We start from the raw sequence: 13,140 nt of genomic DNA, 5'->3' as shown, positions 1-13,140 counted from the left end.
TCGAGCCCTGATAAATATATAAATACAACATATATGAACACATACAGCCCAGTCTCCGATATATTATTAATTACAGAAAAACTACAAACATCATACATTTAGTACTTATTTGAGTTCAAAAACACACGCAATATAGCCCACAGTCAGCGCAAACCTCTCATCTGTGTCTGTAATCTTCAGCAGCACATGTAAACTCTGTTAGAGAATAATTTTGTCATTCCCAGTTCATAATAGTCCAAAAGGCAAAGATAAACATGGCAGTTTGTTCATGATTCAGGTTGTTAAACACTTTTGCTCCTGTGTTTTGCCAGGTTTCTCCTTTTTCCCACGCTTTACTCTCGCGCTTGTCCTTTTCTTTCTGAATGGATCAGATGATGGAGACACTTCAATAATCACGTAACGTTACACGTTATTATCATCAGCTCAAAAAGTTTATTATATCAAATATAGATGCGATCACGCGCTCCTGGAAGAAAGCGCATACCGCTCGCACTTTAAGACAGGCTTGTAAAACAGCAACAGGACGCGGCAGATTTTGTTCTTCTTTGTATTGTGTCTGTTCACCCAGACGATGACACGGTTTGTTTGAGCCCGGGTCATCCATGGCTAGAGGTAAGCCAGAGATGGTTGCCCTAAGCTTCAATTGAATTCCTTTGCCCCCCTTCCTCCTGAGAAACACACACACACACACACATGGCTTCCGGCACTAAAATGGACTCAGAAATCCTGAATCAGCCCACAAGTGTTATGTGTTTGTAAACTTTGTATTTCATTTCTGACTTTTAATAATAACTTTAAATAATAACTTAACTTTGATCATGCTTTAATGTTTAATTATTTAATTAGGACAGTAAGGTCTGACTTTGCTTAATTCTTGGAAAAAGAATTAATATTGTTTATGCCTTCCATGAGCTTGGAGGTCTACATCCATACATCTCTGCAATGACTCAAATAACTTATTAATAAAATCATCTGGAATGGCGTTCTTGCAGGACTCCCAGAGTTCATCAAGATCCTTTGGATTCATCTTCAATGCCTCCTCCATCTCAATAATGTTCATATCTGGGGACTGGGCTGGCCAATCCTGGAGCAGCTTGACTTCCTTTGCTTTCAGGAACTTAGATGTGGAGGCTGAAGTATGAGATGAGCACTATCCTGCTGGAGAATTTGCCCTCTCCTGTGGTTTGTAATGTAACGGGCAGCACAAATGTCTTGATACCTCAGGCTGTTGATGTTGCCATCCACTCTGCAGATCTATCACACCGCCCCCACACTGAATGTAACCCCAACCATGATTTTTCCTTCACCAAACTTGACTGATTTTTGAGAAAACCATGGGTCCATGTGGGTTCTAAAAGGTCTTCTGCAGCATTTGTGATGATTGGGATGCAGTTTAACAGATGATTCATCTGAAAAATCGACCTTCTGCCACTTTTTCAAATGATCAACTAGAGGTCAAGTTGTTATTCATGTTCACCCTTTTATCTGGTTTGTTACGAGGTCAAATCTTAATAAGGCCCTTTCTGTACATGTGTCAGGCGTTTCCGCTGTTTCTGCTATATGTCCTAACAACAATACATCTTTCCTGAGCAACCATAAATCTCATTAATGTGAATCCTTAGAGTTAAACATCACATAGCCTTTTAGGGAGAATCCTTAGGATGGAGACAAGGACCAGATAAGCACGTACAGGAAGGTGGCTGTATAAAGAAAATGTACACATAGTCTTTATGGTGAACATAAATACAAGTGACTTTTCCATTGGACCCACAAGTCTAAAAATGAGTAGTAAACAAGTTTCCACTACACATGTTCATCTAAAAATGAATTTCCATTACACTATACACATAGCCTAACCGTACGTTCACACCGAAAGCGGCGAGAGCGTCCAAGGTCGCTCTGGCCGCCCTGGCGACAACGCTCTCTGCCTTCAGCTCCTGCGGCAAGAGCGTCAAAACTCGCTACATTGATCTCGTACTTAAAGGAGCCGTTGCAGCATATCAGTTACATTCCTGCATAAAACATGTTTCTAGCGTGAAAATGTTGCGCACTTCTTATCAAATTCATATAACAATGGAAGATCAAGTTGCGTGTGGTGTGGCTTTGCTCTATTTATCCAATATGTGTCCATATGTCTGAAATATCCTGAAGCAGCAGTACTGTTTTGTACTGTCACATTGCGTGAGATTCCTGCTTTTTTAAGATAAATTTATATAACATTGATGCACATCAGTAACTCGCCAGTAACTTATTTAATGTATGTTCCTGTAGGAAAAAATTGTAAATAATTGGAAATCCGGCGACCGCAATAATCAAACCCTTGGGAACAACTGTGGTCGGAACCAAAGTTCACAGGTCTGTGTTCTCTGAACTGCTATCAATCGATGGACGTCTTTATTCTGATTGCTTGCCGCCGAACCGTGTCATAGCTCATTACCATAAAGTTGACTTCATTTCAACTCTCCTCGACGCTCACGCCGGCGAAGACGCGCCGCGCTGCTCCTCGCCGCCTATCGCCGCCGGCTCTCATTGAAAATGAATGACTTCCGGCTACTTTGACGCTCTCGCCGCTTTCGGTGTGAACGTACGGTAAGACAAACTATCCAAGTACTATTACACAAGACAGAACAATATTGTGCAAGATATTGTGCCAAAGAGGTATTTAATGTTGAATAAGCAAGAAGTGTTGCTTATTCACTAAGCAAGTAGTGTTGCTTATTGTTTCTGAACGCTACCTCCTGTGACCTGTCTCCCCCAAAATTGTGATGTTTGTGTATGGTCGGGGAGGTTCCATTTCACTATACGAAAGCGTATGTGACAAATAAAGGCCTGATTTGATTTGATTTAGTGTATCTTGATATTTGGCACATTCACAGGTAAACATTGTTATCCTTACTGAATGCTGATTACACCTTAAATTTTCAATATTTTAAAATCAACTGACCTTCTGTTTCATCTACTTTCTCTGCTTTCTCTTCAAACAGCTGGCTGATGGTCAGACCCTGCAGGGCTTTTATATCCGAGACAATATCTTTGGGTCTTCTGAGGTCATCAATATGGATCGACTTCCATGGGCCTTTGTTAAAGAACATTCAATGAGATTTCCTTAAAAAACACAGATTGTGAGAGGATGATACAGTTCATCTCGACTTACCACCATTAAATCCAATGTAGGACGTTCCACCATCCATTCTGGGTAGTTTAGTGATGAAGTACACAAAAATCTTTCCGTTGCCCTCTTTCTTGAATTTGTTGATTTCATTTATGGAAGAATACCTAAAGAAATATTTCACATTAAAATCATGGCGCTTTAACAGTTACTGAACAACAGAAAATGTTCCATCATCCACATTCAACTTACTTTGCAGATGCAATGACGTTTAGTTTTTGGAAGCCTTCATCAAAATCAGTTTGGATGAGAAGTATCTTGTCCCCGGTGGTGTTTTCCAAATAATTTCTTAAAACAGAAAACAGGTTTTAATTAATCTAACTAGGAGTGATTAAATTGCGTTTTCATTGTGGTAATAAGATGTAATGATTGAATGATGATGAATATAAAAACAATACTTGATTTTCTTGAGGAATGATTGTTCCGTGTCAAACTGCTGTAGTGAGAGAAGCTCTATGTTTTGAACTACATTCTGTAGCTGTTGAGTTTCTGAAGCAGTCAGAAGCCTGGAGAATGTAGTCACCTAATGGATAAAAATTATAATTTGAATTGTAGGGCACAAGTTGTTACTTGATAAGACTGAAATGTTCTAACTGATCTAGAGAAATGGTTCTAAAACATCTAGGGGCCTATCATACAACTGGCGCAATTTGGCGCCATGCACAACGCATGTGTTTTGTTTTGTTAATTGCTAGATTGAGCTAGATACAGGTATCATTTTAATGTTTTGAAACAGTGAAGCAATTGCATTTGCACCCATTTCTGCACCCATGGGTGTGCTGGTCTGAAAGGAGGTGTGTTACAGCGCATAATTGGTGCATTGCTATTTTGTGGCAACTGAAATATACCACGCCACTGAACAAATAAAAGCTGGTCTAAAGACAATGGAGCAGTGTTTTTATTTGCTATTTAAAATTTGTGTTTATATATAAATAAATATATAAATAAATAAATATATAAATATATAAATATATATATATATATATATATATATATATATATATATATATATATATATAAATATATATATATATATATATATATATATATATATATATATAAAATATATATATATATATATATATATATATATATATATATATATATATATATATATATATATACAAGAGTTTTGTGTGGTTCTCAAATCTAATTGGCTGATAGCTGTGCAATATTCTGCAATATCAGAACTCCTACAGCCTCTTTAACCTTTGTGTATTACTCCGCCCACATACAGCCAGCAAAAAGCGAGAGGGTGCTCGCTGCAGAGCCATTTGAGCAGAGCTGAGCTCCAGCGAGGGGGAGCATGAGCTCTCGCTCTGCCTCCTGTAAGCTGTTTTAATGGGTACACCAACCCCACCCCTAACCCTACCCCCAGTGACATCACTCGTAGAAGAAGTGCAAAAATAGGTGGAGCTCAAGCTCAAGCTCAAGCTCCCCCTCGCTGGAGCTCAGCTCGCTCAAATGGCTCTGCAGCGAGCACCACTTGCAAAAAGCAGACACTACAGATCTAAAGTTTAAAAGATGCACGCTCAACTGTTTAACTGTCAGCTTATGATTTGAATCTGGAAGAAAGTAGTTCCTCATACAAAAGGGTTTTTGAGACTCTCCATGTTTGATTTTGTTTTTTATTTACACAGTTATACCGTCAAACTGTTGTATAAACGCAATATCACACTCGTAGCAGTGCTATATGGCTGTATATCGGCACTGGTGGAGGCACTAAGGCACGAGGCCGCACGCCTCCCACCAGTGCTGATATACAGCCATATCGCACTGCTACTCGTGTGATATTGCTCATATATATATATATATATAAATATATGCATAAACTTTCATGTTGTCATACATAGCTGTCAAGTTTTAGAGATGTATGCAACACCAAATGGGCTATGCCTATTATTGAAAGTGTGTTTAAATATAATATAACTTTTATTTGGTTTTATAGACCTTACAATGTTTTAGTTTTTTTTTTTTAACCGCACTTTGTTGTTATTGTTCATTTTCTTGTTTGCTGGAATTTAGAAATAAATTTAGAGATAGTTTTGAAATAAATCTTTGCGCTTAACAAATTATGAAATTAAATATGTAATGGATATCCTCAGTAGAGTGCGTCAGTCCAGCCTAATCTCACGGGGAAACTCAAGTAATTTACGTTTTGTCAGTTTAGTGGCTATTTTGTACGAATTTAGCACCCAACCCCACCCCTAACCCCAGCTGTGATTGGGTGATGAGCAAATCATACTAAATTGTACGAATTAGATTGCTCGAATTAATACCAATTAGCCACTAGATCAAAAAGTTACGAATTGTCGTGAGATTGTGTTAAAGTCCACCGTGTACAATAGACTCTGATTGGTTTAATGCACATTTTGCCCAAAACACACCCACAACACCCCAAAAGAATAAGGACAAACCTTTTAGACCATACACCTGGCACAGACAGTTTTTCCCATTCTTATTATAACAAAAGTGGATTCGAACACACCCCCAGTGCTTATGCACCATCTACTTAAACACAAGTGGCAAGTAACTAAGCAAAACTATTATATTATTCAGATTTTGAATTAATATAATTAATATGTACTAATTCCATTATTCAATGTAACTCCAGTAATTTCAAGTTCCAAATGTCCTGGGTAGTATGCTGAGGTGCCTTAGTGGCTCCCAGACCCCTAAATGAGAACCAGAACTCTAGAGTAAAAAGGTAAGTATTAAAAAAATGACTTTACCTCTGTGAAAAAGGCACCACTACAACCTTCTTGCTGTATGTGAGATAGGATGAATTCAGCAAGGGAATTATGCTTCTGGTCCTCAAAGTATACCCTTGACAAGTGCTCACTTTCTACATTGGAAAGGGAAGTGCAGTCTAGCCGAACCACAGCATCTGGTGTTGCACAGTTCAGAAGGATCAATTTAGACTCATCTAAGATCCCTTTTCTAGGATCTGTGAGCTCCTGCCCTTTGAGCTGCTCTGTAACTTGCATTACTACCGATGCACAAGTGTCCGTGTGGTAACCAATGAAAGCATCAGCTGGACTGTAACGGCGTGCACTGGGAGCAACAGAATGCTTGTTTTTAACATCAGTGAAGCACTGAACCCACTGTTCAAGGTTCTTAACAATGTCCTTTTGCTCACTTTTTAGTAAGGTATTAAGGTCAAGGTAATGTTTCTCCAACCTGTTGATCAGTGGAATGGGAAACTGCTTGTACACAATGTCTTTCTCCTCAATAACAATTAGCCGGAAATCTTTGTGCACTCTGCATTTGACTCTGTGCGTTCCAAGTCCCAAATCCACATATTTCTGGCCTCCAAGGGTAACGTAGTATTGGTTGAGAGCATCATACAAGCTTTCGTACAAATTCTGCAAGTTTAGAAGCACAATCGTTTGACCAGTTTCCATGCAAATTTTGACACGGTTGATGTTGCGGCATATCTGAGTGTACTCCTGGTCCTTTGGAAAGCTTGAGCCGAAGATAATTTCCGGTTGGCACTGATCCGAAAAAAATGTTTGCTGAAGAATTCGAAGGGCTGCATAGTTTTTGGTCAGAACCAGAAGGTATCTGCATTCCTCATCTTGTCCAATGGCTGTAACATTCTCTCTTACAAGCTCAATGGCACTGATAGTCTCAAGCTCCGGTTTGATATTTAGTCTGCTGGTGAAAAATGTGACAGCATCCACATCGTCCTTGCCACTGAAGTTTCTCAGCACTGCCTTCACAATCTGTTCTGCACTAGGCTTTTGATCACAAGCTTTAGCAACAGCAAACATCATCTTTATCAAGCTGTAATAGTCTCGCAGACCAAAGAAACCTTTTCCCTGTTTCTTACAGATGCGCAGGTAAGCATGGGCAAATGGCTTAAAGCACTCTCTCACTTTCTCAAGAATCATGACATCCGAGGAGCATATTCCTTTTGCGCTCTCAATCAACTCATTTTCATCAGGATCACCCCGTGAAACAAATATCCCTCTGTTCATCTTGGCTGGGTCCAAAGCCCAGTTTGAGATGCCAATGAATCCTACCTTCTTGTGTGGTGATGGCTGATCATCTATGCATCCCTCTTCGAGCAAAGGATGCAGAGTTTTCAGAGGCATTTTTTGGGAATCTTCAGCCAAGCCTATCTCATCTAGCACTACTACAGAGACATACTCTGATAGATTCTTGCCTTCCTGAAAACGGGCACATTGCTTGAAGGTATTAATGATCCCTTCTGGTGTAGAATGAGGACTACACTGGAAAGAAACCAGATGAATCTGCTTTAGTTTTCTAAACAGATCAGAATGAGCTGCTTGGCCTTGCATGCCATCTGCAACCAGAGTTTTTGACAAGGACTTGGAGCTTCCGGGTTTTCCAACCAAAAACAGAGGAATTCGTAGTTCGATGCAAATTACCATCATGAAGACATTTTCCTTCAAGGCATTGTTTCGGGCAATGTTTTCACCCATTGGAACACCTTCCAGAAAAAGATCCTGAATAACTGAGATTTCCTGCATCACCTTCATTGGGCTGTAGGCTGCTGGAAAGTACTTGCAAATTTTTTTTCTGTATTTCTCTTTGTCCTCCAAGCAGGCATGGTAACATACACCAACTGCCATTAGTAATGACCAAAGAATTGGATTTCTTTCATCAGTATCTTTCGGATGTTGATCGGTTTTCTCGGTCCTCTGAATACTCTCAAACTTGTCAAGCTCTGAGAGTAACATTAAGTGTTTTTTGTAGAACCAGCCAAAAACTTGCATGCAGCGCTCAACATCCCTCAGACTCACAAAACTGCATTCATCCTGTCTTGTTCGCATATACTTCTGTGAAGCTGACAAAACATCTGTAATCACTGTGATGTAGCCTGAATCAATAGAATGGGTTTCAGCTACTCTTTCTACTATTTGTTTGATGTACATTTTCTCAGTATGGTCATTGAGCTGTCCAAAGTCCCAAATCAGTGGAATCATGCTAGGTGGTAAGGCCTGCACCCTGTACACTAGCTGGCGAAGTGGAATGGATCCAAGTTTTTCATCAGTTTCCTCAGCACGAACTCTGTATCCCAATCCTGCTGACTCCAATCTCTTAATCATAACATCGGTGTGTTTTCTGTAGGGATTGCAAGCAGCAATAATTTTCAAGCCTGTGTTCTCTGTCAAATTTTGTCCCTCAGCAGAGTTGTCGCAGAGGATTTCTTTAATGCTGCTAATAGCTTCAGTTGTGTTGGCTTCATCAAAAAACAACACAGTGTCAAACCCATAATCTAGCTTGTTTCTTAACGCCATGGCCTCTGCTTCTCTCACTTTGGTGTAAATCATTTCCGAGCTTGTTCCTCCATGAACCTTGACTAGTTTCATGTTGTCAGTGGCAACTCCACTTCGGTGCATCTCACAGAGGAATTTGATTAGCCTTGTCTTCCCACATCCTGTCTCACCCATGATTATTACAGGAATCCCACAGCGGAATCGCATGTGAACTGCCAACATTTTCAACATGTTGTCTGTGGTGAGCTCATATGTCTCATCTGGGTCAAGAGGCCATTGTATTCCCAACACCCTGGAAAGTCTCTCAATTTTTTCCCATCTTGGGAGCTGGTCAAAGTCAATATTGAAGGGAACTCTCTGTAGTTTAAGGCCCTCATAGAGCTCCATGGTCATGATGTTTTGCTTGATCACTCTGTTGTTGGATGGATCAACTGCATCAACCCCTTTCTGGGCATTTGGCTGAAGATGAAAGCCAATGAATGTCATGGAATCATGGTCATCATTGAAGAATATGTACGGATGTGGTTCTGACTCCCATCTTTTTCTTATCTTAAAGGGAGCAAGATCCTCTTCATTGGCCGAGGAAAAATCTTCATGCAGCCTGCCGGGACTCTGGTCAGAAATGCTAAGTGAAGGAGTTGCGAAATCTTTTGCCATAAGAATCATGAATTCAACCACAAAATTTTTGAATCCCAACAGAGTGTCCCCTACGAAAGAAAAATCACAGAAAACTGATTTCTCACAATCCTGAAGCTGTAAGTTTAGGAACCAAGCAAAATTCCGCAATTCTGCCCAAGAGGGGTCTATTATGCCACAGTACACAAACAACATCTGCAGGCATTCAACATGACTTCCCTCAACTCCTTGATACACAAATTCATCCAAATTGATGCCATTGTAGAAACGTTGCAGGTACTGATAAGGCCGTTGATAGGCCTCACTTCGGAACTCTTGGTCATCCATAAGGGGATCATCAGATAGTCCAAATGATGGATGTTCCTCCATTCTCATTTCTAATTCAAGGACCTCTTTAGGTGAGCGGCAGTAGACAATTGGAAACACATCCAAGAAAGTAAAGGAAGCTTTTGCGCCCTAACAAGAGAAAACATATTTATAAATTGTGAGGCATTTTAATGATTAATGTGATAGTCCTAAGCATTAGTTCTTTTTTTCGTTGTTTTGTAGTGATATGGACAAGATAAGCTGTTTTCTCAAGATCTTCTCAAGAAATGATTTTCTTGTGCTCAGGGCTTAATTTTCTTGCAATACTGATATAACAAAAGTGTCTTTTTGTTTGTGGTACCAACTTAACCAAAATGATTTACAATTTCAAGGACTTTACTCAACACATTTTTTTTTATGTTCTATGTGCAAGTCAGCTACACCATAATTATTGAAACATATCTGGATGAGGTTTACTGTTTGATTAAAAGCTGCATGATAGAGCATGTTCATCTACACTAACATGTAGTATTATTTACATTATCTACATTATTATTTATTTATTTATATTTGCTTTCGGAATTACATTATGGTGAAAAGGTTGGACTTGGTATCCAAAGGTCACAGGTTTGAGTCCCGGCACCAGCAGGGATTGTTGGTGGGGAAAGTTAAAAAATTATCCACCTCAATACCATGGCTGAAGTGATTCCCTTGAGCAAGGCATTAAACCCCCAACTGCTCCCCAGCCAGTCCACTGCTTCTGGTGTGTTTACGGGAGTTAAGTTGCTTTGGATAAAAGCATCTGCTAAATGCATAAATGAAAATCAATCTTGAAAGACACCGAATTTGGTCTTTTTAATATAACTAATTGAGCATGTAGTATTTATATTTATAAGCCATTTCCAAAACAATTAAAACTATGTGTTGAGTATAGTCCAAAATTATATTCTCGTGTTGAGATCACAGAAACATTGTCATCTGAAGAGGATGTAAAAACAACTTTTACCATATAAAGATAGCAAAATAATTACAAAGCGATAACAAGAAAAAAGATTTCAAGAACAGTATGTAAACAGAAAGTAAAAAACAGTAATTGTGCATGGCCTCTCGTGCTGTGTTCACACCAGACGTGGAAGAAGGGTCAAGCGCAAGTGATTTACATGTTAAGTCAATGCAAAGGCGCAAATAGACATCCTGCGCCACGATACGAACGAATAAGGTGGTGCGAGTTGCACGTTTTGAGCGATTGACACACGTTAATTGCTAATCACTTGAATTGGAAAAACATTCACGTAGCATTAACTAATCAGGATCTTTCTCTTGTAGGGGTTGGCTTATAACGTAGCTTTGTTGTTGGGTGTCCCGGAGCGAAATCCTCTTGCCGACACCAATATCAGTGGATCAAACTGGGCTCGGCTTAGTTGGAACCGTCGCTGAAAGCTTCCATCATCCATGTTAAGTTTCAGGATGAGTTTATGAACTCACAGAGCTGGGTGCCCTTTCTGGATAGATCTAGTGGACTTAGACATGGCTCCAAATGGATCTACACTGTTTTTCAGCCTTTAAAAGCACATAAACACAGTTATTCCCTCAATAAAATCCATGTTAGCCATTTAGCAACAAAGCTACAGTCACCAGAAAGATGAGAAGCCCTGCCAATGATGCAATTCTGCATCTACTGTGAAGCGGATTTGACACGCAAATAAAGCGGGTAAACTCAATATGTTCAAGCGTCTATTTACATGCAAAAAGCGCTATATAATTTATCCGTGCATGCCGCTTCTGGTGTAAAAACAGCATTGGTGCTTCCACAAAATAATGACAATTCCTAAGACATTTAAGCAGTTTACTTACAGCTCTTCGATCATTTTGGGATAAGCCAGGTCTTAGTATCTCAATGACATACAAGTGTTTGTTGCTGCTTTTCCACATGTTTCCTTTTGAGTCCATAAGATATCCAAGGATCAACAGCCTGAACAGAAATTCATGAAGTCCTTTCTTCACCTGCAAGTATATGAAATATACTGAAAAACAGCGACAAGACTTCCTTCAAGGGGCACATTTAATTAAAACAAATAAAAAGTAAAATAATAAAAACTACCATGGTGGTGACATCAAAATGATAGACCGAAAGATCATTTTTCTTGAGGACGCTGATCAAGGACTGAATGATGACATTTTCATCAACTTTCGGCTCAGTTAACCTGATGCATTTTAGCTGTGAAGGCTTCTTGGAGTTCAACTTCAATTTCTCGTACAGTCGTTTAATGTAAAGCGACTTTCCTAAAATGTACCACACAAGTGAATTAAAGCATCTTACATTACTTGGAGAACTATTTACACTCATCAACCTAACAAACAACAAGCTAATGTTTTTAAGCCACATTTATGCCCAAATTCTGGAGACTATCCAATTTCGATCAACAACTTCAAGGTATACTCACCAACTCCTGATCTTTCAGAGGATACAACTCCCACAGTCTGCCTGTCCTTGAAGACTGTAGCAGCACTGGATATGCCCACTGGAACTGCAAAATGCCTATGAAGGTATTGCTGAATACTGGGAATTGGTTGCTGTGGAATCAAGTGCAATCTAAACTGGCTAAATGCTGAAGGAAGATATGCATGTTCTTTGTTCGATTCGCAGATCAGCACAAGCCGGTAATCGTTTGTAGTCTTTGCATTTTGATTCTGAAAGAATTTCTCCACTTTGTAGCTCACTTCATAGTTGAGTTGGTTCACATAGAGCATTGTATAAATCTTCTTCCCCCTATACCCAGCAGAGAGGCAGCGCCTAAGGAAAAGTTCCACTTCTTCATATGGAGTGGTAGCACTACAGAGGAGTACTTCGTCATAGGTTGGTAGAGGCTCATTCTTGCTGTTCATGTAAATTGAGATGCATGAAATCAAAATTTCTTCAGAAGGGCAGATGATTAGGTTTGGTCTCCCAGAAGCAATTCCATTTGGAAGTTCTCTCAGAATGGTCCTTGTTTTGTCACGCTGTGACATATCACCCTCATCTTCTCTGTGGCTATTGGCCAAAATTTCAAGGAGATATCCAAGACTTGGGACATCAAGGGAGTCTGGCAGAAATGCCTTCATGTCTCGCATGTAATTGTTCCAAATCACACCTAGTTTTGTGGATCCACTAGCATCCCCCAACTGTTGAATTAAATCATCAGATGTTGGACATGACTTCTCAGTACTTTCATTTTCAGTCATACTGGAGACTTCCACAAAAGTTTGAAAGTCTAGGTCATCATTTTGGTCAGGACCTTTCCTAATTAGATCATACTGAAGCCTGTGCCAAGCTTTTCTCAAATCGGAAGTGGAGCAACTAGGCTTGATAAAGGAGAGCATCATCAGAACTTGATCGTCTATTTCCTCCACATTATTGTGAGCAAGCTGATGGCACAGGTAGACCAGCTGTTCTGCAGTGTAGTAGTTTAAGTAATAGTGCTGGGATCTTTGCTTGTCCATAAAATCTTGCCAGAAGCGTAGGCAGCTCTCCATTTTCTTACAGACTTCTGGCAGCTGTTCTGTGACATCACCTTCAACCATGACAACGCTGACAACACTCCCTAAGTTGAAGTCTATGATGATGCACGCTTCTTTACTATTACAGTTGATGTTTGCCTCCCAGTGTCTGAACAATGGATTTCCAGCAACATACAAATCAATAAATGCGGAGACCAACCTTTGTACACTGGCAAAAACCTGGAAGCAAGAAACACGTTTACTCGAGACTAATTAGGGCCCATGATGAAATAAAAAATCAAAACA

The 13,140-nt window shown here is 39.7% G+C and overlaps 1 protein-coding gene across 2 annotated transcripts in view; it reads right to left on the bottom strand.

Moving 5' to 3' along the window:
• The window catches only part of LOC100537840 (E3 ubiquitin-protein ligase rnf213-alpha-like), a 107,233-nt gene that overhangs the window by 60,897 nt on the left and 33,196 nt on the right, over positions 1-13,140 (bottom strand). For both annotated transcript variants that reach the window (XM_073945083.1, XM_073945084.1), the window contains exons 26-33: positions 11,802-13,074; positions 11,459-11,640; positions 11,212-11,361; positions 5,902-9,507; positions 3,568-3,692; positions 3,362-3,457; positions 3,155-3,276; positions 2,945-3,076 (exon numbers count right to left, since the gene is read on the bottom strand). In XM_073945083.1, the coding sequence (XP_073801184.1) occupies positions 2,945-3,076; positions 3,155-3,276; positions 3,362-3,457; positions 3,568-3,692; positions 5,902-9,507; positions 11,212-11,361; positions 11,459-11,640; positions 11,802-13,074 (5,686 nt within the window). The remainder of the gene's footprint in view (positions 1-2,944; positions 3,077-3,154; positions 3,277-3,361; positions 3,458-3,567; positions 3,693-5,901; positions 9,508-11,211; positions 11,362-11,458; positions 11,641-11,801; positions 13,075-13,140) is intronic.

The sequence above is a fragment of the Danio rerio genome, chromosome 3 (genome assembly GCF_049306965.1).
Source record: "Danio rerio strain Tuebingen ecotype United States chromosome 3, GRCz12tu, whole genome shotgun sequence".
Classification (NCBI taxonomy): Eukaryota; Metazoa; Chordata; class Actinopteri; order Cypriniformes; family Danionidae; genus Danio; species Danio rerio.
Note: the sequence above shows the minus strand (reverse complement) of the source record. Positions and strands in the feature narration are given on the sequence as shown.